At 37.6% G+C, this 23,540-nt stretch overlaps 1 protein-coding gene across 5 annotated transcripts in view; it reads left to right on the top strand.

Annotated features, from left to right (window-relative positions):
- The window catches only part of DNAH6 (dynein axonemal heavy chain 6), a 342,016-nt gene that overhangs the window by 72,414 nt on the left and 246,062 nt on the right, over positions 1 to 23,540 (top strand). For all 5 annotated transcript variants that reach the window (XR_005212367.1, XM_037806992.1, XM_037806993.1 and 2 more), the window contains 6 exons: positions 12,633 to 12,767; positions 12,857 to 12,977; positions 13,675 to 13,804; positions 15,135 to 15,303; positions 17,278 to 17,394; positions 21,045 to 21,245. Coding sequence is in view for 4 of the 5 variants with exons in the window: in XM_037806992.1 (XP_037662920.1) it covers positions 12,633 to 12,767; positions 12,857 to 12,977; positions 13,675 to 13,804; positions 15,135 to 15,303; positions 17,278 to 17,394; positions 21,045 to 21,245 (873 nt within the window). In the remaining variant the exon portion in view is untranslated. The remainder of the gene's footprint in view (positions 1 to 12,632; positions 12,768 to 12,856; positions 12,978 to 13,674; positions 13,805 to 15,134; positions 15,304 to 17,277; positions 17,395 to 21,044; positions 21,246 to 23,540) is intronic.

Raw genomic sequence — 23,540 nt, 5'->3', positions numbered from 1 at the left:
GAAACGTACTTGGGGCTCCAGATCAGTGGCTAAGGTTGGTTGATTTATTTTTTTCCCTCAGAGAAAACTGGCATCAGGGATTCCTCTTAAAAATGGATGGGGTTTTGTTTGTTTATTATTGAAAGACTAAGCCATCCAGGTAGGTGTTACTTTATATATCTAGCCCTGCTAAAAAAATTGCTAGAACTTCTTCATACTCAGACATGTTTGATGGTCCTCAGAAGCTCTCAGTCAGAATGTACAGTGGTTTACAGTTTAATTCAAAACTTCTTGAGGGCCCATTTCTGGCCGTTTTTGTTTATCATGACCCAAGAGGAAAAGATTGTCCTGAATTATGACCCATTGTTGTGGTTTTAATATCTAATTAGATGCTAAAATTACCCATATACAAGACCTTTCTTACCCTTAGCCTTATGTTTACAATTAGTTAAACTAGGGTAACTAACTTCCCTGGACTAGGTTGATGGGAAAAATTTGGTGTTGTCCTTATAAAGTTTTCTTTTCATGAATTTTTAATGTCCAACACTGTTGGCACCTATGCCTACTTTTAAAAATAATGACTATATTGAGATGTAATTCACCTACCATACAATCCAGCTATTTAAAGTATACAAGTCAACCTTTTAAAAATACAGATGATACAGTTTTCAAGATTTCCATTACTCCAAAAAAAAAAAAAGAACGAACCCCTGTTACCCAATAGCAGTCACTCCTCTTTCCTCCCAGAATCCATAGCCCTAGACAACTGTTAATCTACTTTCTGTCTCTATAGATTTCAGATAGACATTTCTTTAAATGGATCATACAATATATGGTCCTTTGTAACTGGATTCTTTCACTTATCTGTAACTGGATTCTTTCACTTACCATGATGTTTTCAAGGTTCATCCATGTTGTAGCATGTACTCATACTTCATTCCTTTTTATTGTATGGTTATATCATATTTCATTTTTCTTTCATTCACTGATGGATATCTGGGTTGTTTCCACTTTTGGCTGTTATAAATAATGCTGCCGTGAAATAGTCACATACGAGTTTTTGGATGGATATGTATTTTCATTTCTTTTGGGTATATACTTAGGAGTGGAATTGCTAGGTCATATGGTAACTCTATCCTTAACCTCTTTAGGAATTGGCAAACTCCTTTCCAAAGCAACTGCACCACTTTACATTTCCACCAACAGTGTATGAGAGTTCCAGTTTCTCCCAGATCTTTGCCAACATTTGTTATCTGACTTTTTGATTATACCATCCTACTGGTTGTGAAGTGAAAATTTTGGTTTGCGTCTCCCTTATGGCTAATAATGTTGAGCATCTTTCCATGTGCTTGTTGCCATTTTAATATATTCTTTGGAGAACTGTCTCTTCAGATCCTTGGTCCATTTTTAATTGGGTGTCTTTATTATTGAGTTGTAATAGCCCCAGATACAAATCCATTATCAGATATATATAATTTGCAAAATTTTTCTCTCATTCTGTGGGGGACTTCTCACTTTCTTGATGGTGTCTTTTAAAGCACAAAAGTTTTTAATTTTGATAAAGTTCATTTATCTATTTTTTCTTTTGTTGCTTATACTTTTGGTGTCATATCTAAGAATCCATTGCCAGATCTGACATCATAAAGATTTACCCCTATGTTTTCTTCTAAAGTTTTATACTTTTTAGCTCTTACATTTAAATGTTTGATGCATTTTTAGTTAATTTTTATATATGTTGTGAAGTAGGGATCTAACTTCATTCTTTTGCATGTGACTATCAAGTTTTCACAGCAACATTTGTTGAAAAGATTGTCATTTCCCCCATTGAATTGTCTTGGCATCCTTGTCACAAATTAATTGAACATAAATGTGAGGGTTTGTTTCTGAACTTTCTATTCTCTATGTCTGTCCTAATGCCAGTACCACACTGTCTTGATTTCTGTAGCTTTGGAAAAAGTTTTGAAATTCAAAAGCTTTTTTTTAAAATCAAGATTGTTTTGGCTATTCTGAGTGCTTTGATCTAATGTATGAAATTTAGGATTGCTTGTCAATTTCTGAAAAGAAGTCAGTTGGGGTTTTCATAGGGTTTGTTTTGAATCTGTAGATCAGTTTGTAGAGTATTGCCGTCTTAACGATGGTGAATCTTCCAATCCATGAACATGGGATGTCTTTCCATTTATTTAGCTCTTCTTCAATTTCTTTCAACAATGTTTTGCAGTTTTCAGAGTATAAGTTTTGCACATCTTTTGTTAAATTTATTGCTAGTATTTTATTATTTTTAATGTTATTATAAGCGGAGTTCTCTTAATTTCACTTTTGGATTGTTCAATGCTACTATATAGACATACAATTTATTTTTTATATATTAAAAATAAATATGTATTTTTTTATTGGGAGTTTACAAAACAATCATGTACAAAATACAGGATTCCCATGCACCACCTCACCACCAGCATCACCATTGGTGTGGAACATTTGTTACAATTGGTGATAGCACTTTTTTAATAATTTTATTTTTATAGTAGTTACTTTTGTTACAATTGAAAGATTATTAAAATAGTTCTGTGATCGATTATTTACATAGGTGTATTTTTCCCACATACCACTCTATTATTACCACCTTGTATTAGTATCATAAATTTGTTATAATTCTTGAAATAACCTTCTTATGCTTGTACTATTAACTATAGTCCATCATCTACTATAGGGTTCACTGTGTTCTATAGTCATTTGTTTTATCTTTTAATTTTTATTCTGTTAATATATACATATTAAAATTTCCCCTTTTAACCACCTTCATCTATATAGTTCAGTGCTGTTGGTTACACTCATAATAATCTGCTAACATCACCATCATCCACATCCAAACCTTTACCACCAGCCTAAATAGAAATTCCATGCAAGTTAAGCATCAACTCTCCATTCTCTAACCCCAGTCGATTTCCTGGTAGCCTATGACAGTGGGATCATGCAACATTTGTCCTTTATGCCTAGCTTATTTCACTCAACATCATGTCCTCCAGGTTAATCCCTGTTGTCACGTACATCAGAACTTCATTCCTTTTTATAGCTAAATAATATTCCATCTTATGTATATATCATATTTTGTTTATCCATTCAATGGTTGCTTCCATTTTTTGGCAACTGTGAATAATGCTGCTATGAACACTGGTATACAAATGTCTATTCAGTTTGCTACTTTCAGTTCTTCTGGGTATATACCTAGTAGCTAGCCAAATTGCTGGATCATATGGTAATTCTATACTTAGTGTCCTTAGGATGCTGCCAAACTGTCTTCCACATCCACTACACCATTTTACATTGCCACCAGCAATGAATGAGTGTTCTATATCTCCTCACCCTTTCCAACACTTGTAGTTTTCTGTTTAACAGTAGGTGCCATTCTAGTAGGTGTGAAATGATATTTCTTTGTGGTTTTGATTTGTACTTACCTGATGGCTAGTGAAGATGAGCATCTTTTCATGTGCTTTTTAGCCATCTGAATTTCCTTTTTGGAAAAGTGTTTATTCAGGTTTTTTGCCCATTTTTGAATTAGGTTGTTTGTCTTATTGTTCAGTTGTAGGATTTCTTTATATATTCAGCATATTAAATTATCAGATATGTGGTTTGCAAATATTTTCTCCCAATGAGTAGGTTGTCTTTTCACTTTATTGACAAAATCCTTTGAAGCACAAATGATTTTAATCTTGACAAGGTCTCATTTATCTATTCTTTCTTTTGTTGCTTGTGCTTTGGGTGTAAAGTCTAAGAAACCATTGACTACCACAGGATCTAGAAGATACATCCCTATATTTTCTTCTACCAGTTTTATAGTCCTGGTTTATATATTTAGCTCTGATCTATTTTGAGTTCATTTTTGTAAATGGTGTGAGAAAGGGGTTGTTGTTCATTCTTTTGCATTTGGATATCTGGTTCTCCCAGCATCATTTATTGAAGAGACTATTCTTTCCTGGTTGAGTGGACTTTGCAGCCTTGTCCAAAATCAACTGGCTATAGAAGTGACCATCTATTTCTGAACTCTCAATTTGATTTTATTGGTCCATATGTCTACTTTCATGTCAGTACCATGCTATTTTGACCACTTGTAGCTTTGTAATATGCTTTAAAGTCAGGAAATATGAGTCCTCCAACTTCATTATTTTACAAGATGTTTTTGGCTATTTGGGTCCGTTTACCCTTCCAAATAAATTTGATAATTGACTTTTCCATTTCTGCAAAGAAGACTGTTGGAATTTTGATTGTGATTGCATTGAATCTGTAAATTGATTTGGGTAGCATTGACATCTTAACAATATTTAGTCTTCCAATTCATGAAAATGGAATGTCTTTATATTTATTTAAGAAGAGTCCTAAACAAATTTCTTTTCCTAAATTTAGGGAAAAAGAACTTCCAAAGTCTTCTTTGATTTCTTTTAGCAATGTTTTGTAGTTTCCTGTGTATAGGTCCTTTATATCCTTGAAAAAATTTATTCCTAGATATTTGATTCTTTTAGTTGCTATTGAAAATAGAATTTCTTCTTGATTTTCTCTTCAGATTGCTCATTACTAGTTTATAGAAACACTATTGATTTTTGTGTGTTGATCTTGTATCCTGCTATCTTGCTGAACTTGTTTATTACCTCTAGTAGCTTTGTTGTAGATTTTTGGGGGGACTTTCTGTATATAGGATCATGTCATCTGCAAATAGTGAGTTTTACTCCTTCCTTTCCAATTTAAATGCCTATTATTTCTTTTTCTTGCCTAATTGCCCTGGCTGGAACTTCTGGCATAATGTTGAATAACAGTGGTGACAGTGGGCATCCTTGTCTTGTTCTCAATCTTAGAGGGGAAGTTTTCATTCTTTCACCGAGTTCAGTGCTAACTGTGGGTTTTTCATATATGTCCTTTATCATGTTGAGGAAGTTTCCTTCTATTTCTGTCTTTTGATTTTTTTAATCAAGAAAGGATGCTGGCTGTTTTTTTTGTTGTTGTTGTTGTTTTTAATGCATTTTCAGTGTCAACGAGAGGATCATGTGGTTTTCCCCTTTGCTGTGTTAATATGGTGTATTACATTGATCAATTTTCTTGAGTTAAACCACCCTCACATACCTGGGATGAAACCCACTTGATCATGGTGTATAATTCTTTAATGTGCTGTTGAATTATATTTGCAAGTATTTTGTTGAGAATTTTTCCAGCTATATTCATTGGAAATGTTGGTCTGTAAATTTCTTTTCCTGTAGTATCTTTATCTGGCTTTGTTACTAGGGTGATATTGGCTTCATAGAATGAATTAGGTAGCATTCCCTCCTCTTCAATTTTTTGGAAGTGTTTGAGTAGGACTGGTATTAATTCATCTGGTCCTGGGCTTCTCTGTGTTGGGAGGTTTTTGATGACTGATGCGATCTCTTTGCTTGTATTTGGTCTGTTGAGGTCTTCTGTTTCTTCTAAAGTTAGTGCAGGTTGTCCATGTGTTTTCTAGGAAATTGTCCATTTAGGTTGTCCAATTTGTTGGGACACAGTTGTTCATAGTATCCTTTTAGAACCTTTTTATTTCTGTGGGGTCAGTAGTAATGACCCCTTCTCATTTCTGATTTTATTCTCTTCTTCTCTCCTTTTTTTTTTGTCAGTCTAGCTAGAAGTTCGTCAATTTTATTGATCTTAAGGAACTAACTTTTGGTTTTGTTGATTCTCTCTATTGTTTTTTTTTCCTGAATTTCATTTATTTCTACTCTAATTTTTATTTCTTTCCTTTTGCTTGCTTTGGGATTAGTTTGCTGCTCTTTGTCTAGTTCCTGCAGGTGAGAAGTTAGGTCTTCAATTTTAGTTCTTTCTTCTTTTTTTAACGTACGCATTTAGGGCTATAAATTTACCTCTCAGCACTGTCTTTATGCATCCCGTAAGTTTTCCTGTGTTGTGCTCTCATTTTCATTCATCTCTAGATATTTATTGATTTCCCTTGCAATTTCTTCTTTGACCCACTGTTTGTTTAAAAATGTGTTGTTTAACTTCCATATATGTGTGAATTTTCCAGTCTCGGCTTGTTACTGATTTCCAGATTCATTCCATTATGGTCAGAGAAATACATATGATCTCAATCTTTTAAAATTTATTGAAACTTGTTTTGTGACCAAACATGTGATCTAACCTTGAGAATGATCCGTGAGCGCTTTACAAGAATGTATATCCTGCTGGTTGTGCCTGCAGTGTTCTATATATGTCTTTTAGGTCTAGTTCATTTATCATATATTTCAAGTTCTCTGTTTCCTTACTGATCCTCTGTTTAGATTTTCTATTGATGACAGTGGCATATTGAAACCTACAACTATCATTGTAGTGACATCTATTTCTCCCTTCACTGTTTGCCTCATGTATTTTGGGGCACCCTGGTTAGGTGCATAAATATTTATGATTTATTATTTCTACTTGGAGGATTGCCCCTTTTATTAATATGTGGTGGTCTTCTTTGTTTCATAACAGTTTTGCATTTAAAGTCTATTTTGTTCGATATTAGTATAGTTCCCCAGATCTTTTCTGGTTACTGTTTGCATGGAACATCTTTTTCCAACCTTTCACTTTCAACCTTTTCTGTGTCCTTGTGTCTAAGGTGAGTCTCTCATAGACAGCATATAGATGGATCATACTGTTTTTTATCCATTCTGCCAATCTTTGTCTTCTGATTTTGGAGTTTAATCCATTTAACTTTCAATATTATTACTGTAAAGGCAGTACTTACTTCAACAATTTTATCCTTTGGCTTATATATATATTGTATCTTATTTTTGTCTCTCTTTTTATCCTTTTAGTTATATTTAATGATAATCTTTATTTCTACACTTTCCTCCAAACCTTTCTCTCCTGTCTTTTCCTTTCAGCCTTCAGATCTCCCTTTAAGATTTCTTCTAGAGTAGGTCTCTTGTTGACAGGCCTCTCAGTTTCTGTTTATTTGTGAATATTTTAAATTCTCTCTGATTTTAGAAAGTTTTGCTGGATAAAGAATTTTTGGCTGGAAGTTTTTCTCTTTCAGTACCTTAAATATATCATACCACCTCCTTCTCACCTCCATGGTTTCTGATGAGAAATCGGCACTTAGTCTTATTGAATATCCCTTATATGTGCTAAATCACTTTTCTCTTGCTGCTTTCAGGATACTCTTTACCTTTGGCATTTGATATGCTGATCAGTATGCACCCCCGAGTAGGTCTATTAGGATTTATTCTGTTTGTAGTTCATTTTACTTCTTTGACATGGATATTTATCTATTTTATACAAGTTTGGAACTTTCAGCCATTATTTGCTCAAATATTCTTTCAGCCTCTTTTCTCTGTTTCTTCTGGAAGAACCATGATGCATATGTTTGGGCGCTATGTGCTGTCACTCAAATCCCCAAGGTACTGCTCATTTTTTTCCATTCTTTTCTCCATCTGTTCCTCTGTCTGTAAGATTTCAATTGTCCTTTTAGTTTGCTCATTCTTTCTTTTGCCTGTTCAATTCTGCTCTTGTATGCCTCTGGTATATTTTTAATCTCTTCTATTGGACCTTTTATCCCCATAATTTCTAAGTTTCTTTTTATACTTTCAAATTCTTTTTTATGCTTGCAGATTGTGTTTTTAATATCCTTTATCTCTTTGGCAATATTTTCCTTCATCTCCTTGAATTGATTTATGAGATTTGTTTTAACATATTTGATTAGTTTTTTCAAGTTCTGTGTCTCTTCTGAAGTTTTAATTTGTTGCCTTGACTTGGTCATATCTTCATGCTTCTTAGGATGGCTTGTAATTTTTTACTCATGTCTGATTATCTTGATCCCTTTACTCTGAAGATCAGTTTCTCTCTCTTGCATAGGGTTTTATTGCTGGTTGGCTTTGTGTTAAGACTCTTCTTTGACACTTGATTCAATTTATTCTAGACCTTTAGAATTGCCCATGCTTAACTGATCAAATTTTTTTCGGCTCTTCTTCATCTGATTCTTGCCTTGAATATGCGGTACAATTTTTAAGATTGTACTTTTTGTGCAATTGTTTCACCTACAGGAGATCACTTCTTTTCTTTTGCTCCTTTTCCAGGAGTTTTGATCTGTTGTTTTTTGGTTTGCCCCTATGATTTTTTACACTCCAATCATTGTTTCTAGCTGCTTTTGCCTACAGGGGAAATTCTGGGAGGAGGGTCACCCTGAAGAGGACATTCCCAAGTCAGTATTTCCCAGCCAAACAGGGCCAGGGACCCACAAAGGGGGCACAAAGACTGGTTCCACTGTGCTCTGGGAGAGGATCAGGAAGGACACCAAAAGCCTCTTTGACAGCTTCCCAAAGCTATGCTTTCCTGATCTTCCCAGCAAATGGAGCCCTTCAGATAACTGATCCCCACAGCCCTAAGGAAAGCACTGTGTCTTTAAATCTCCACCATCTCTGCCCCTGTCCAGGTCAGCATTGAAACAATGGCCACCAGCACTTTTGGCTGGGGTAGGTTGAAACAGTTGCTCAGAGCTGAGCCCCACAATCCAAATTTGCAAATCAAAAGCCATGATCAGTGATTGGCTATGCCCCACCCCATTCTGGGGGAAGAGGATTGCTATGTTCCGTTCTGTCTCCAATGAGCTAGGCAGTGACCGGACCCTGTGGTGGCTCAAGCGAGAGTGGGGGATGGATGCCAGCAGCCGCTGTGTGGAGTGAGTTACAGTTCTTCAGCATAGCTCATCAGCCTCATCCTCCTGCTGTTCCCTGGATGCTGGACAGTATATATCTGGCTTCTCAGCCCCTGAACAGGTGTCTCAGGCAGTCCCTGCCTATTCAACAGCTGTTTTGGTGGAAGCTCCCTACTCTACCATCTTCCTTTTTATTATCACTTCCTTTCAGTATTGCTTGCAAACCTATTGTTGGATGATGTGTGTAACCATGTGGCCCTGGGTGAACTGAGGTGTCCCATTGACTCCAGAAGTCTCTTTTCAAACCCACTTTTTTCTCTCGAGCTTTATCAAATCACTGATTCTTGTAACACCCAGCGCTGGGACACACTGAGTCCCCGGCGGCTCTCCCACAGGCATCCCACAATTGATTTTTGTATACTGATCCTGTAATCTGCAACCTTGCTGGATTGTTTTTAGCTCTAAGAGTTTTTTGGTGGATTTCTTAAGATTTTCTATATATAGGTTCATGTCATCTGCAAATAAACATAGTTTTATGTCTTCTTTCCAATGTGGAAGCCTGCTATTTCATTTTCTTGCTTATTTCTCCAACTAGAATGTCTAGTACAGTGTTGAATAGAATTGGCCAGAGTGGATGCCCTTGTCTTGCTCCTGATATTAGGGGGAAAGCATTCAGTCTTTCAACATTAAGTATGAGAGCTTTGGATTTTTCATAGATGTTCTTTATCAAGCTGAGGGATAGTCTCATCTGTTCTAGTTTGTCGATTGTTTTATTATGCAACCATGTTGATTTTGTCAAATACTTTTTCTGTATTTATCAAGTGATCATATGGTTTTATCCTTTATTCTGTTGACGTGATATTTTATATTAATTGATTTTTGGATATTAATCCAACCTTACATACCTGGATAAATCTTATTTGGTCATGGTATATAATCCTTTTATGTATTGTAGTATCAGCTTATTAGTATTTGTTGAATATTTTTGTATCTTTATTCATAAGGAATATTAGTCTGTGGTTTCCTTTTCTTTGGATGTTTTCATCTGGTTTTGGTACTGGTGTAATACTGGCCTCATAAAATGAGTTAGAAATTAAACCCTCCTCTTCTATTCTGTGGGAGAGTTTACAAAGAATTGGTATTGATTTTTTTTTAATGTTTGGTTGAATTCACCAGTGAAGCCATCTGGGACTACGCCTACTTTTCATAGTATTTTCTGGTCTCCTACATTTCCAGGTTTCACTTTTACCTGGACTCAGGCATCTGTTTAGAATTAATTTTCAAATACTATTTTCATATTGCATGTGATTTTAACCTTTAGATACTTTACTTAGCTAGTTGTCTAATGACATATAATTTTTCTGTTCATGACACTTTTCAGTGAATTTTCAGTTATTCTTACATTTATTCATTTATTATCAACCATTTATTTTATTCTGTAACTTAATATTAAAATCCTTCTATTTTTAAAATTTGTAATCAGTCATTGCATTATAGACAAAGCCACTCTTAATTTCAGTTATGTAACTCTTCCTCCACTTATGAAGGGATGTGCGTTTTGCTGTGGCTCCTTCTATGCTGGGTTAGAAATGCACATGAGAACACATGAGCCCAGAGCCTCTGGCTCCAGCTCTGGTAGGTTCTCTAAGCACCATGCTGCACAGCTCACCCAGACATTCTGGTGGCCCGGGGTAGGGTAAATTAAAGGTGTGGTGTCCTGGGGAGTGCAAGACTGGCAAATTCAGAGTTCCTATGTTCCAACCAAAGACATTGTGTCCCAGAAGGACCCTGATTTTCTTATATTTTCACAACAAGCAAAGCGCTGCTCCTGTCAAATTCTCTAATGTTTCCCCATAAGCTTTCTGACCCCAAAATAATAGCTTTGATTTTCTACCTCTGTCTTAAAATAACTGATACTCATTTCAGTGCAGCTAGCTGAAACATCATTTAAATGAGCTTCAACAACAACAACAGCAAAAAGCTCATATAACAAGGAATTTCAAGCAATGAAAATACCTTTATGCATGGTTGAATGCAGAAGTTCAATCACATCTTGTCTTATCTTTTTCCTCTTTTGTTCTGTCTTTCATTTCTGTGTCCCACTGCATCTGTTTTGTTCTCAGTTGGGTTATTGGCATGTTGTGAGAGAGGCCACTATGTGCAGCTCTAGTGACAGCAGGTTCCTTTAGTGTAAAGAGAGCACGTCTTGCTGGAGATGGTGGAGGGAACTGCTCCACTTGGCCCCATGCCCAGTCCTGAGCCGATCCTGGGGGCCAGAGACAAGGTGGGCTCTGAAAAGCCGGGCTTGAGGAGGTGCCCATGCCTTATTCCTTTGCTGGCCGAAGTGGGGGGGGGCCAGGCTTACCAAAACCACATGGTAATGGTTTCACAAAAATAGAGGGATTCTGTTACCAGAAGAATTGGGGATCAATCAGGGCAAGTGCCCTGGGCAGACAAAAATTATAGTTACCTGTCTTTTATATATTGAAACCCAGCATTGAAGTGACAAAAATCCTTTCTCCTACTACAGTCCAATTACCTTCCACATAAGACTTAATCTTTGGCACGTTCAGCTGACAGTACTGGTCTATCAACCCAAGAATGAAGCACCAAATCCAGATTCCATCCGAATTTTGCTAACAGCAAAACAACAAACCTTACAGCTGTCACTCTTGTATTCCCATCTTCCATGTCTGTTTTTATGCTCATAGCTAGATATTTAGGTTAAGGCAAAGTTGTCTTATATTATTTATATACATTTTTTCTTCTGAAAGAGTTCCGCTGTCAAACTCTCCCTTTTTGGCAGATTATCAATATCACTTTTGCTCTCTGCTTGGACCTTTGGTCCTGGCTATTTGTCCCTTTGCTGAATAAAACTCGTATTTTTGGTTCAAGGACTTTCTCCAGAGTGCCTCAGACTTCCTTTGCTTTGTCTGCTGGTTTTTGATTGCACTGCTTGTTGATTGTGCTTTCATCCCTACTCCTGTACTCATGTTAGTTTATTTAATATTTTATTTCAATCCATAGACTGAGCTCCAAATTTTTGCTTCTTTCTTTCCATGAGAATTGCTCATGAGATGAGCCTTAAGGAGTACATAAGACCTCCGAGGTGTTTGTCACAAAAGTCTCCTCACTTAGCATCATACCAATTATAGCTCCTTTATTTGTGCTCTGTGTAAATAATTAAAGCACTGTTTCATCGCTGGTCTGAATATCTGTTTGTCCTGGTTTCAAAACTCCTAGATAAGGGCCCAATTGTGTGCCATATGTAACACATGAAACAGTGTCACGCATGCAAATAAATGAATGTTAACTTTTTTGATCTAACAGCTTCTCCCTTGAGAATATTAGCAGAAGGGAGGGTAAATGACCTTGGAACCACATTTCCCTAGAAAATGTGTCTTTGAAGTAAACAGCCTAGAACTCTGACATGATGGTGGTGTACAGAAAGATTAAGTTCAGGTTGTATAGCATACTTCCAGACACTTCCAATCATTCTCCCAGCACATGTTGCAAGCTAGGTTCTTGGTAGTAACTGAATTTCCTTTTGGGGAACTTGTTACCCACTGAAATTTTAAAGTTAAATTTGACTTTGTTCTGCGGCGCAGCTTCTTAGATCAGTAGATGGGTCTCTCTCCATTGTCATCTTGCCTGGACATTGTGATGTCCTTAAAGTGACACAACGAATCTTTTGGCAGCCGTGAGCCAAGTCGGCTGAAATTGGAGATACTGCTCAGTTCTCTCTCTCTTGCCGTCAATTTCATTCTTTAAATAGCTAGAAGACCTGTTTTCAAAATGAAAAGAGAGGAATCCAGACAAATTAAATCTGATAATTCAGATACTTGTAGAATAATTTCAGAAGTGCTCCTGTTTAATGTATGCATTTTATAGTTGTAGATAAAGTTGTTTATTATCCATGATAACCACTCTTGCTTTACGAATGTTTTTATACTTTTAAAAAACAAGATCGTGTTTTACTAGTTATTAACAGATTCTTATTTTTATTCAGTATTTGCGGCCAGCTCTTCTTAAAATAAATGAAATGTGTTATGACTTGAGTTCAATGGGACTTTGTTATATTGAGAAAGGCCACACCTACACCCTCCAGGAATTTAAGTCCGTGCAACTTATACGGCTAGGAGAGGTAAGGGATTTTGTCTATAAAGTTCAAGAGTTGTTTTCTTGTTATTGCTTCTTCGATGCCAATAATTATACATATTTATCAATTTCTAGGTAACAGAGAACCTAGAAGAATTTCGATATGAGGCAAAACACGTGGTCAGGAAGGCTTGTCGAATTGCTCTGCGCGCTGAAGGATTCATTCCTGATGACTGTGCATTTGAACCTGATGCAGGTATAAAGGGGAAAGAACGTCCCTATGTCAGAAATGGCGGCTTTAAAAAAATATTAGCTCTTTTTCATAACACCTTTTATACATTTAATTCTAATTTTCAAATCCTCAAAAATTTTGCTTGCTGTGTTATAAATTATATATATATATACACATATATATATATATATATATATATATATACATATATATATATATACACACACACCCCTGTAAATTCTCCCTTTTCCTTGCATTCCATTCCTGCAAATAGCATTTCTAAACTGGATATAGCACTTTCATTTCATAAACACTTTATAGTGGACTCAGGGTCTCCTACATACTAGTAAAGACAATCGTTTTGTTAAAATGGAGGGACAGGATGGACTGCAGGATTCGCCCCAGCTGATGTAGACCCTACAGGGGGACTAAAATGCAGGTGGAAAAAGAGGGTAGAGAAATTCTTGGGGAAGAGGCGGCCTGGTCTACCCATGAAATCCTATAAAACAGAATGTTAATGCACTGTCTACAGTCTTTCATTGCGTTGAAATCTTTTGATGTGAAATTCTTTTGGATAAATGAGGTCTTTCCTGGGGTTTGAAATTCTTCATGAACCAAAGGATTTCATTGTTTTTTGAGTTTTACTTTTCTTTGCCTCCACATTGAAAGACATGGAATTTTACACACAAATGCTTGTTGTTTGTATCTTTACTGTTCTTAGATTATTCTGCGCTGCCACACAGTGTAAATTTTGGTGAAGTTCCTTTTGAGTTTCCTGTATCAGGAGACTCTGAGAAAATGACCTACACAGAAGAAGCCAGCAAAAGGCATCATTGCATGAGGCTGACATGGTAAATGATTATTCTTTCTTTCAAGAAAAATGAGAGCATCCGTCTTTTTCAGATTGCATTAAAAATTAAACCCTTCAGCACAGGATTAAAGTGATGAGGAACTGGGGGGATATGGTCAGCGGACTGCTACCCCAGAAGCCTGCCCCTGTCTTTCCTCCCAGCAATGCTGCTGGGAGTGTCCAAGCCAAGAGGCCCTTGTTGATCCCTAGGCTCTGTTTCTCTCTGGCCCAGCAGTAAAGCAGACTTTATGATAGAGAAATCAGGCATGCAGAGATCTGCGGGCCTCTCAAGTGGGCCTGGAGGGTCAGCGCCATCTTTTTGGCTGCTGAAGAACTACAGAGAGCTGCACAGGTACCAAAGTTCTGCCCTATCCTGAAGGCAGGTTTTGCTATGGGATAGCAGGGAGGAAATTCTTCCTTGCTAGGGGACTCTCTCTCCTTAAGGCCAGCCTTGCCATCTGCCTACCCAACCGGATTTTGACCGAGACTGTTCCAGAGTGTGGCTTTCCCAGCATTCTAAAACCTCATCAAGCAAGTAAATCTGGATGGTGAAACTTGACTGACTACAAATAACCCTTGCAAACAAAATTATCCAATATCATCTGAAAGGTGTTGTAGAACGACGAAGCAATAAACAATGTTTATTGTTACTTAGCCCAACCTTTACAACTTTCTCTTTGGTAAAGCTTAATTGTGCACCAATGTATATAGGGCAATGTCTGCGTCACCACAGAAGTCAGTGAAGCAGCCCCCAAAGCTACCGTGGTTGGCCCACAGGGTCTAAAGCACCTGGGGCTCCACTTGCACAGAATGGAAAGTTCTTCCAAATGTCTTGCTGGCTCGGTCTGTATTCTGAGCACTCAACTAAGGAAACATAAGATTTGCATCTTTGGGTTAAATGTCAACCAACATTTATTCAATAGTAAAGATAACACACCATTACCACTAGAATGCAAGTTACAAATGGATATTGGTTGATATCTTCTTTAAAGCATCTTAAAAAAATCTTACGGCCCTTTGGCTTAGGTGAGCTGGTGAGCTTGGTGCATTTTCCATAACAACTATATTGCTCATTAGATATTCTTTCGGAGAGTTAGAACACCTAGCAAAGTTAAAACTGATACTATATATTTGAATATTTTTGTGTTTTAAAATGAAGAATGTCCAAGAAAACTCTCTGGACAGTAAATCTCAGATATTGTAACACGGTTAAATGGAAATCCAAGAAGAAAATCTGATTTTTTTTACGTTTAAATACTTGATTTACCAGCCCCTTTCAAAAATATGTAGCAAATATAGAAAACTGAAGCTGTATATTTTTTCTTTTCAAGCTTTATCCGTCTGAATGACTATCTAATTGAGAACACAATGCACGTCCTAACAGTAAATTCTGCCAACTCACTTTTAAATTGTCTTACTGACAAGTTAAAGCGAACACCTTCAGCAGATGTCATTCAGAAATGGATTAGTGAAGAGAAGCCTGAAGTGACTGATAAAAAGGTATCTAAATTCAAGACAAAATAAAGAACATTCATTTGTCAGCATTTATTGAGGAGTGCTTACTGTGCATAATGAATTATGTATTTTCTGTGTACTGGAAAAATAGGAGAAATGGTGAGATGATTTCACACTCTAATCGGAGCTCACCATACACATATAAAATGACTGAGTGAAAATCAGAATATCAACAGGTATCTGAAAACAGAAAGAACCCAGCATGCTGATAGGATCAGAGGTCGTATGAGAGATAAGCAATGGTTGAGAGGTGAAAAGAAGCAAATCATAAAGCAAATCCGTGTACTTTGGATAAGCTCTTGGGAGGATGTTGCCTCTCGCCTTTCTGTATCTCAGCTTTATTGTATAGACACAGAGTAATTTGATGTTTGAGATGAAGTAGCATGAATTTGATCTTTCCATCCCACCATAGCTAAGAGAGAAATCGTATTCTCTCATATCCACGTTTCCCAGTAAGTTTTCCCCCAGCTCGATCCTTGATAAGAGCTTCGAGCCCAAACACCTAAGAACCTAGCAAAACATGTTTACCTGGTTTTATCAAGCGGCCTACCTCCACATCTTGCCTTCTCCCCAGGAAACTCATCTACACAAATTTTCAAGGCCTGATGCTCTTTGCCTTAGTTTCCCTTTTCTCCAAATTTGAATTGCTTTTCATACTCCTCATTGCTTCCTCCCCCCCTCATTTCCTCATTTTTCAAAATGCTATCACATTTTTAAAGTGACATTTCTTTTTTTAATTATGAAAGTAATACATGATAAATGCAGAGGATTTGAAACACATAGAAATATACAAAGAAAAAATCTTCTGCTACCCAGAGATAACTATTTGAATGGGGAAAAAAAAAATCATACTTTACTTACAGTTTCATTACCTGCTTTTCCCAATTAGCACTATATTGTGATAAATAGCCCAAGTCAATGTGTACATCTCCAACGGCTCATAATATCTCATATAGAAATGTAATGTAATTCTTGTAAACCATTTCTTATTGTTGATTACTTTCTCATCATTATAATTAATGCTGCAAAAAACATCCTTATCTATACATTTTCCATGTATCTCTGATTATTTTCCTTAGAAGAAACTCCTAGACGTGGAATTGTTCACACATTTCTTAAGGCTTTTGATACAGACCGATGCATAACTTCCCAGAAGGTTTCATGTCAGTTTACAAGCATCTACCATTTACCCACCTGCACCCTAGATTATCATTCATTTTAATCCTCATGAGTCTGTTGGATGTGAAGTAGTAGATCACTGCTGTTTAAAAAGTGATATTTCTTTAGTTTACACCCAAGTGCAGGGATAAGAGCTTAGGTCTGGGATCAAAAAGACCTGAGTTAGATTTCTGCCTCTTACTGGCCAGTGTGTTCTGGAAGAAATGTCTTCTTTCTCCAGGTACCAATTTTTTTTCATGTGGTTGGTGAAGGAATTACATAAACATTTAGCGCTGTCCCTGTGGTACGCAATAAACACTTGCTAAACGTTATTACTCAATAAACTATTTCAAAGAAGAGGACAGGAAGGAGGTTTATTGATCATTTACATTTTCTTTGTAGGAGTTCTCAGAGCATGCTCTGCCCATTTTTAAAATTTCAGTACATTTCTATTTGAGTCTATTTCTAAGTTACTTATTAAATGATATGAAGTATATCAAATCTATTCCTATTTAAATATTACCAGTATGATATGTTTTCCCAGTTCGTTGTTTGCCTTTCCAGTTTGTTCATAGTGTTTTTACAAGGAGAGAAGTTTTACATTGTACATCATCTTTAAACATTTGCCTTTTTTTCTGTCTATGATAATATTCTTTGAAAGACTTCCCACAAGCTAGGATTATAAAATCAGCTAATTTTCTAAACTATTCTTATGTGCCTCTTGTAATACACTGCTTTTTTTTTTTTATTTTATACCTTTTTACTTGGATCTCTATAACATTGCAAATGTGCTCATTTCAGGGGGCCCCTGTGATGGAAAGGCAAGAAGATGACGACTCTTTCATCCCCATGTTTCTCACCGAATTGATTCTGACAGTTCAGTCACTCCTCTTTGAGCCTTCCTTGGAAGACTTTCTGGTTTGTGTTTCTTCATATAGCACCGATGTATAAGTGCTTTGCTGGAAAATGAAGCAACTGTTTTACTGTCGAATGGTTGGCAAGATTGTTGTTGCCTCTTCTCCAAACTGATACAAAAAGAGAAAGCATTATTCAATGGGCATCATTATGTCAACATAAAAGGGATCTAAATGTTTAGCATGTTTTCTTTAAGTCGAAACAGATAGGGGCTTGGTAAGGTGACCACTGAGAGAGCATATTTATCAAAATTTAGATTTGGCTACAGGCAGCCCTCTAATAAGAGTTCAAGAAATCATCTGTGGTAAATATCGTTTTTTGCTGTTAAAGTATGCTGCATTTTGGGAAATTTTTGGTTTAATTTTCTTTGACTGTAAAAAAATTACTACAAATTTAGTAGTTTTGAGAAAAACCATGTGTTATCTCACAGTTTCTGTGGGTCAGGAGTCTCGGGACTGCCTTAGCTGGAGCCTGGGTTTCAGGGCCTTTCCAGGCCGCAGTTCAGCTGTAGGTTGGGGCTGGGGTCTCATCAGAGGCTTGACTGGGGAAGAATCCACTTCCTCAAGTTGCTGGGATAATTCACTTCTGCCCAGCTCTAGGGCCAAGGTCCCTGTTTCCTTGTGGGACAGTAGCCAGGGAGCCCCTGAGGTCTAGACACTACCCACTGTCCACTGCCATGAGGCCCTCTCCAGAGCAGTTCACGGCGTGGCCTGCCAGAGACCCTCTCTCTCAGGAAGGGCCCACTCCCTCTTGTAAGAGCTTCCACTTGATTCATTCAGGTCTACCCAGGATGCTCTTCCTTTGACTAACTCAGAATCAATTGATTTAGGACCTCAGTTACACCCACAAAATCCCTTCACCTCTCTTGTCTAACACAACCTAAATCGTGGAATCGACACCATCATATCACAGGGCCCCACCCACATTTTAGAAGGGGGAAAGGAATCGTGGGGCTCTCATAGTTTTCCAGGGCTTCCATAACAAAGCACCACAGACTATTTGGCTTAAACAACAGGAATATATAGTCTCTCAGTTCTGGAGACTAGAAGTCTGAAAGCAACTGTCAGCAGAGCCGGGCTTCCTATGAAGTCTGTAGGGTTCTGGCAGTGGCCAGCAGTCCACGATGTCCTTGGCTTGTGGCATAGCTCAGGCTATGCTTCTCTTTCTCTCTCTCTCTCTCTCTCTCTCTGTCTCTCTCTCTCTCTCTCTCTCTCTCTCTCTTTCTGTATGTATGTGTGTGTGTGTGTGTGTGTGTGTGTGTGTGTGTGTGTGTGTTCTAGTTTGCTAATGCAGCCGGAATGCAAAACACCAGAGATGGATTGGCTTTTATAAAAGGGGGTTTATTTGGTTACACAGTTACAGTCTTAAGGCCATTAAGTGTCCAAGGTAACACATCAGCAATCGGGTACCTTCACTGGAGGATGGCCAGTGGTGTCCAGAAAACCTCTGTTAGCTGGGAAGGCACGTGGCTGGCGTCTGCTCCAAAGTTCTGGTTTCAAAATGGCTTTCTCCCAGGACGTTCCTCTCTAGGCTGCAGTTTCTCAAAAATGTCACTCTTAGTTGCGCTTGGGATATTTGTCCTCTTTCATCTTCTCCAGAGCAAGAGTCTGCTTTCAATGGCCGTCTTCAAACCCTCTCTCATCTGCAGCTCCTGTGCTTTCTTCAAAGTGTCCCTCTTGGCTGTGGCTCCTCTTCAAAACATCACTCACAGCTGCACTGAGTTCCCTCTGCCCCTCAGCTCATTTATATGGCTCCACTGATTGAATTTACACCCACCCTGAGTGGGTGGGGTTACACCTCCATGGCAATTATCCAGTCAGAGTCATCACCCACAGCTGGGTGGGGCACATTCCAAAGAAACATAGGAAGAATTACAATCTAATCAACACTGATAACGTCTGCCCACACAAGATTACATCAAAGATAATGGTGTTTGGGGGTCACAATACATTCAAACTGGCACAGTGTGTGTGTGTCTAAATTTTCTAAACTTATAAGGATACCAGTCATGTTGACCCAATACCCACCCTAATCCAGTTTGGCCTCATCTTAACTAAGAACATCTTCAAAGATCCAATTTACAAATAAGTCCACATTCACAGGACTGGGAGTTAGGACTTGAGCATGTCTCTTTGGAGATTACAATTAAATCCCTGATATGGGCCATCTTATATGTGCATAAATTAATAAATCAGAGTCTATATTTTCTGTTTTTAGTTTGTATACTATTCATGGTGTAAAAAGCACTAGTTTTCAGGATCTCCAAATTCTATTCTTGACCTTACAGTTAAACTATTGGATGCTGGGGAAACCACTTAACTCTCCGAGGTTTAGTTTCTGCTTCTGTAAGACGAGAAGGCAGATAAGTTCCAGGGTTGCTTGCAATTGCAGCAGTGTCTGATTCTGTACCTTGTGATGGGCCATTTTAAGACATTTACAGTGATGGGCAGCTGAGGCCCCTGCTTTTGGCGCCTCACTCAGGTGCTCCCAGGCAGAGATCTGGACTCTCCCTCCCCCTACCCGGGGGGACTTGTTTCCTTCACCTGTGCCCCAGATGACATGAGAAGGCTGAAGGCTCTCTCCAGCAAGCAGTTGGCTGTTCTCCTTTATCCCCAAGTGGGAGCCCTCAAAAAACGACACACCACCCTTTTTCTGTTATAGGACCCTCATTGCCACACAAGTATTTTTAGTTCCTACACGTGAAGTATACACAGCCACACTCTGGGTATAATCAGCTTGTTTGTGTGTCTGCACCAATGCACAAAATTTTACTTCATGCAACCCAAAATTAGCCAATAAAGGTATAAACAAGACTATCATTCATGAATTTTATATTTGTTCTCACTATTATTTTGGTCATTAGCCTTCACATACATCCCTAACTAGTTGTTTCAGACACACATATACATATAGAGCTTCATCTAAAGGAAAATTATATGCCTAAGTCATGGCATCTAAATTGGGTTTCTTTTTTTCCATCCTTGTTTCAGCACATACTGATATACAGACATATGTAGCTTACCATGAGATTATATATATATTATACACCATTTTGATAGCCTACTCTTGTGTTACTTTGCGATATATCGTAAGCTTTTTCCCATGTCAGTAAATGATCTTTGCAGACACCATTTTGAAGGGCTGCATAATAATTTCCCATTGTATAAATGTACTACTTCTTTAACCATACTCCTATTTTTGAACATTTACGTGTTTCTCTACTTATTGTGCAGTGTGGGTCCTTGCACATAAATCTTTGTTTACATGCCTAATTTTTTTCTCTTAGATTTCTCAAGTAGAAATTACTGCTCAAAGAATATAATCTTTTGACCTCCTTTTAAATTTTCCCTGCTTCCCTCAGGCATGCTTGGCCTTTCTTGCCTTATACCCCTACCGTATTTTGTTCATACTTCGAATATAGCACTCATCACAATTTGTTGGAATTTTTGTCTATCTGCCTCTCTCTCAATTAAAAAATATGTTTCCAGAAGTCAGGAGCTGTGTCTTCTGCTTATACTATACTCAGAGCCAACATAGCACCTGGCTCAACTGAATTATTCTTACTTATTTTAGCATTTCAGAAAATTCAGAAATAGTCAAAAAGGAAACCGTATACCTGTTTACATTTATATTTGCACTTTTCTCACCAACAGGATGGCATTTCAGGTGCTATTAATCATTTTCAAAGCACTGTGTTATCAGTTCCTAATCTCGTGCCGGATCAGTTTTTTGATGCTTTCACCAGCCCTTACATTAACAACAAACTCGAAGAAAAAACCTGTGGCTCTGGACCCAGCTTGTCAGCAGTATTTGATGATGATAAGGATTTCCACATGATTATCTATCAAATAAAGGTTTGTCTACTTTTCCTAATACTATTCTATAATATTCTCACACTTCTTAAGAAATTGAGTAATATGTTTTCTTCATCTCGCAACATTTAAATGTTCTGTCTGAGAACACTGGGGTGCTGCATGACATGGGTTGAACTGTGACCCCAAAAAGATGTTGGGGTCCTAATCCCTGTGCATGTGCATGGGGCCTTATTTGGAAATAGTCATTGCAGATGGAATGTTGTGGTGGAGCACAGTGGACCCTTAATCCAACACAACTGGTGTCTTTGTGAGGAGGGGAGAGGAGGCACGGACAGACAGAGGGGAGAAGGGCATGTGATAAAAGAGGCAGAGAGTGAAGGGCTGCCTCCGCAAGCCAGGAAGGACCAAGCATGGCCAGCAAACCACTAGGAGCTGGAAGAGGCGAGGAGAGATCCTTCCTTCCAGCTTGCCGATGCTCTCAATCCAAACGTCAAGCCTCCAGATCCGAGAAGCAATACGTTCCTGTTATTTTAAGTCACGCACTGTGTGGCACTTGATTACGGCAGACCCAGAAAGCTAAGATGCTGCCTAACTTCTAAATGATAACATTTGAAAGTAATGTTGCTTGTCCCATAAAAAACAATGTGCTATAAGGCATGAGATGACCTTTAAAAGGCATTGAATTGCCTAGCATGAGGGTTATATGCCATCAACAACCCACTTGCATGCATTTCTAGGGAAGCAATAATGGCCATAGAGAATGCTGAGAGACGCAGGAGGAATCAGCATGGCTTACCTGACATACTCTTTTCCCTGAAGTCATTTTTATTAATTTTTTAAATGTTTTATTAAAACCTAGTGTAATTATCTTAGTCCCATTAGAAAAGAAATGTAATGGCACTTACTTATACATGGTCCCTCATGGACTAAAAGTTTCAGCTTAGATGCCTCAGTTTTAAAAAATGCATGCATATTTATAAGGGAAATTGAGGTGAAAATGGACAGAACAGCCCTGAGGCTGTTTCACCCCTAGATCTCTGGTTAATCTGTTCTCCTGCTTGGAAAATAGGAGCCGAAGCTGTGAGCCACGTGAAACTCAACTTCCTGCAATAGGTTTGTCTCCTTGGCACGTGAGTGCTGCTATACCGTCCTAACTTAAAATTTACCTCTTGTCAATCATAGAGATCCAGTCTACACCCATCCCTCTGTCATTCAAAATTAGTGCAGTGTTTTAATTTATTCATTTCATAAAGAATAAATTTATTTATTTCAACTAAATGGTTGCAGCCATCACAGTATGATTTTAAAAGCAAATGTCCATCTATTGCTGTTTCTGTATTGGCTGATGGTGTTCTTGTTTTCAGCTTTATTACTTTAAATCTTCAATTGAAGAGTTATAAGCCCCTCTTATGCTTTTAGACACTTTGTATTAATTTCATAGCTTTAGCTATACAATTGTTTAACTCCATGTAGATCCTAATTCTAGAATTTCATCCTAGATCTTTGTTCTTGATCACTGTTGCCTTACACAGTAAGACCACAGAGGGTCTTACACAGCTTCACTTCATTCACTACCATATTATCTGGATTAGTAACAAAAACTAAGATAAATTTCTGCTTCATCAGCTTTCTCTCTCTTATTCAATTATTTCCTGCTTCATCAGTTTTCTTTCTGTTATATAATCATTTTCCTTTAAAATGATGGCTGTAACATTTGTAATCAAAAATTATATTTTCCAATGGGAGGAGCTAAGGAAAATGGCAGGCGTTAAATATGAATCTCCCCACATATCTTCCCAAAATAATAAGGCCCTATGAGAAAAAAAGAACACTAAACAAAATTCATTCCCTTAGCTAGTAACCAGAAGATAAATAATTTTGAAACTTCACATGATCTTTAAGTAGAAAAATAAACACAAATCCCAATGAACTTTCTTTCTCATGCTCCTGCCAAAAGGTTTTGCAGAGAATGAGACCAGTCCTGATAAATTGTATAAAAGAGAGAATTAGAGAGCTAGCAGACAGCCTGAAATTGATGTAAAATCACTGCCAGAAAGAAAAATTCCATGCACATGCAAAGATCCCTTTTTAAATGTCCTGATACAACAGGGTACTGATGACTGAAAAGGGCATTAAAAATGCAGGTTGTTCAAGGTGGCATCAGTTCTGGGGAGAAAATAAAGTTACAAAGGAAGGACAGTCATTATTTGAATATTGCATGGTGCAGGGGAAATGAATCAAATGGTGAAACTTTAAGGTTCTGCAAGGCAAGAAAGAACCAAAACATCAGAGTACATTCAACTCTCCCCACCACCAAAAAAAAAATTTAAATTA

Source organism: Choloepus didactylus, chromosome 17 (assembly GCF_015220235.1).
Source record: "Choloepus didactylus isolate mChoDid1 chromosome 17, mChoDid1.pri, whole genome shotgun sequence".
Classification (NCBI taxonomy): Eukaryota; Metazoa; Chordata; class Mammalia; order Pilosa; family Megalonychidae; genus Choloepus; species Choloepus didactylus.
The sequence above is the reverse complement of the archived record's forward strand: the minus strand, read 5'-3'. Positions and strand labels throughout refer to the sequence as shown.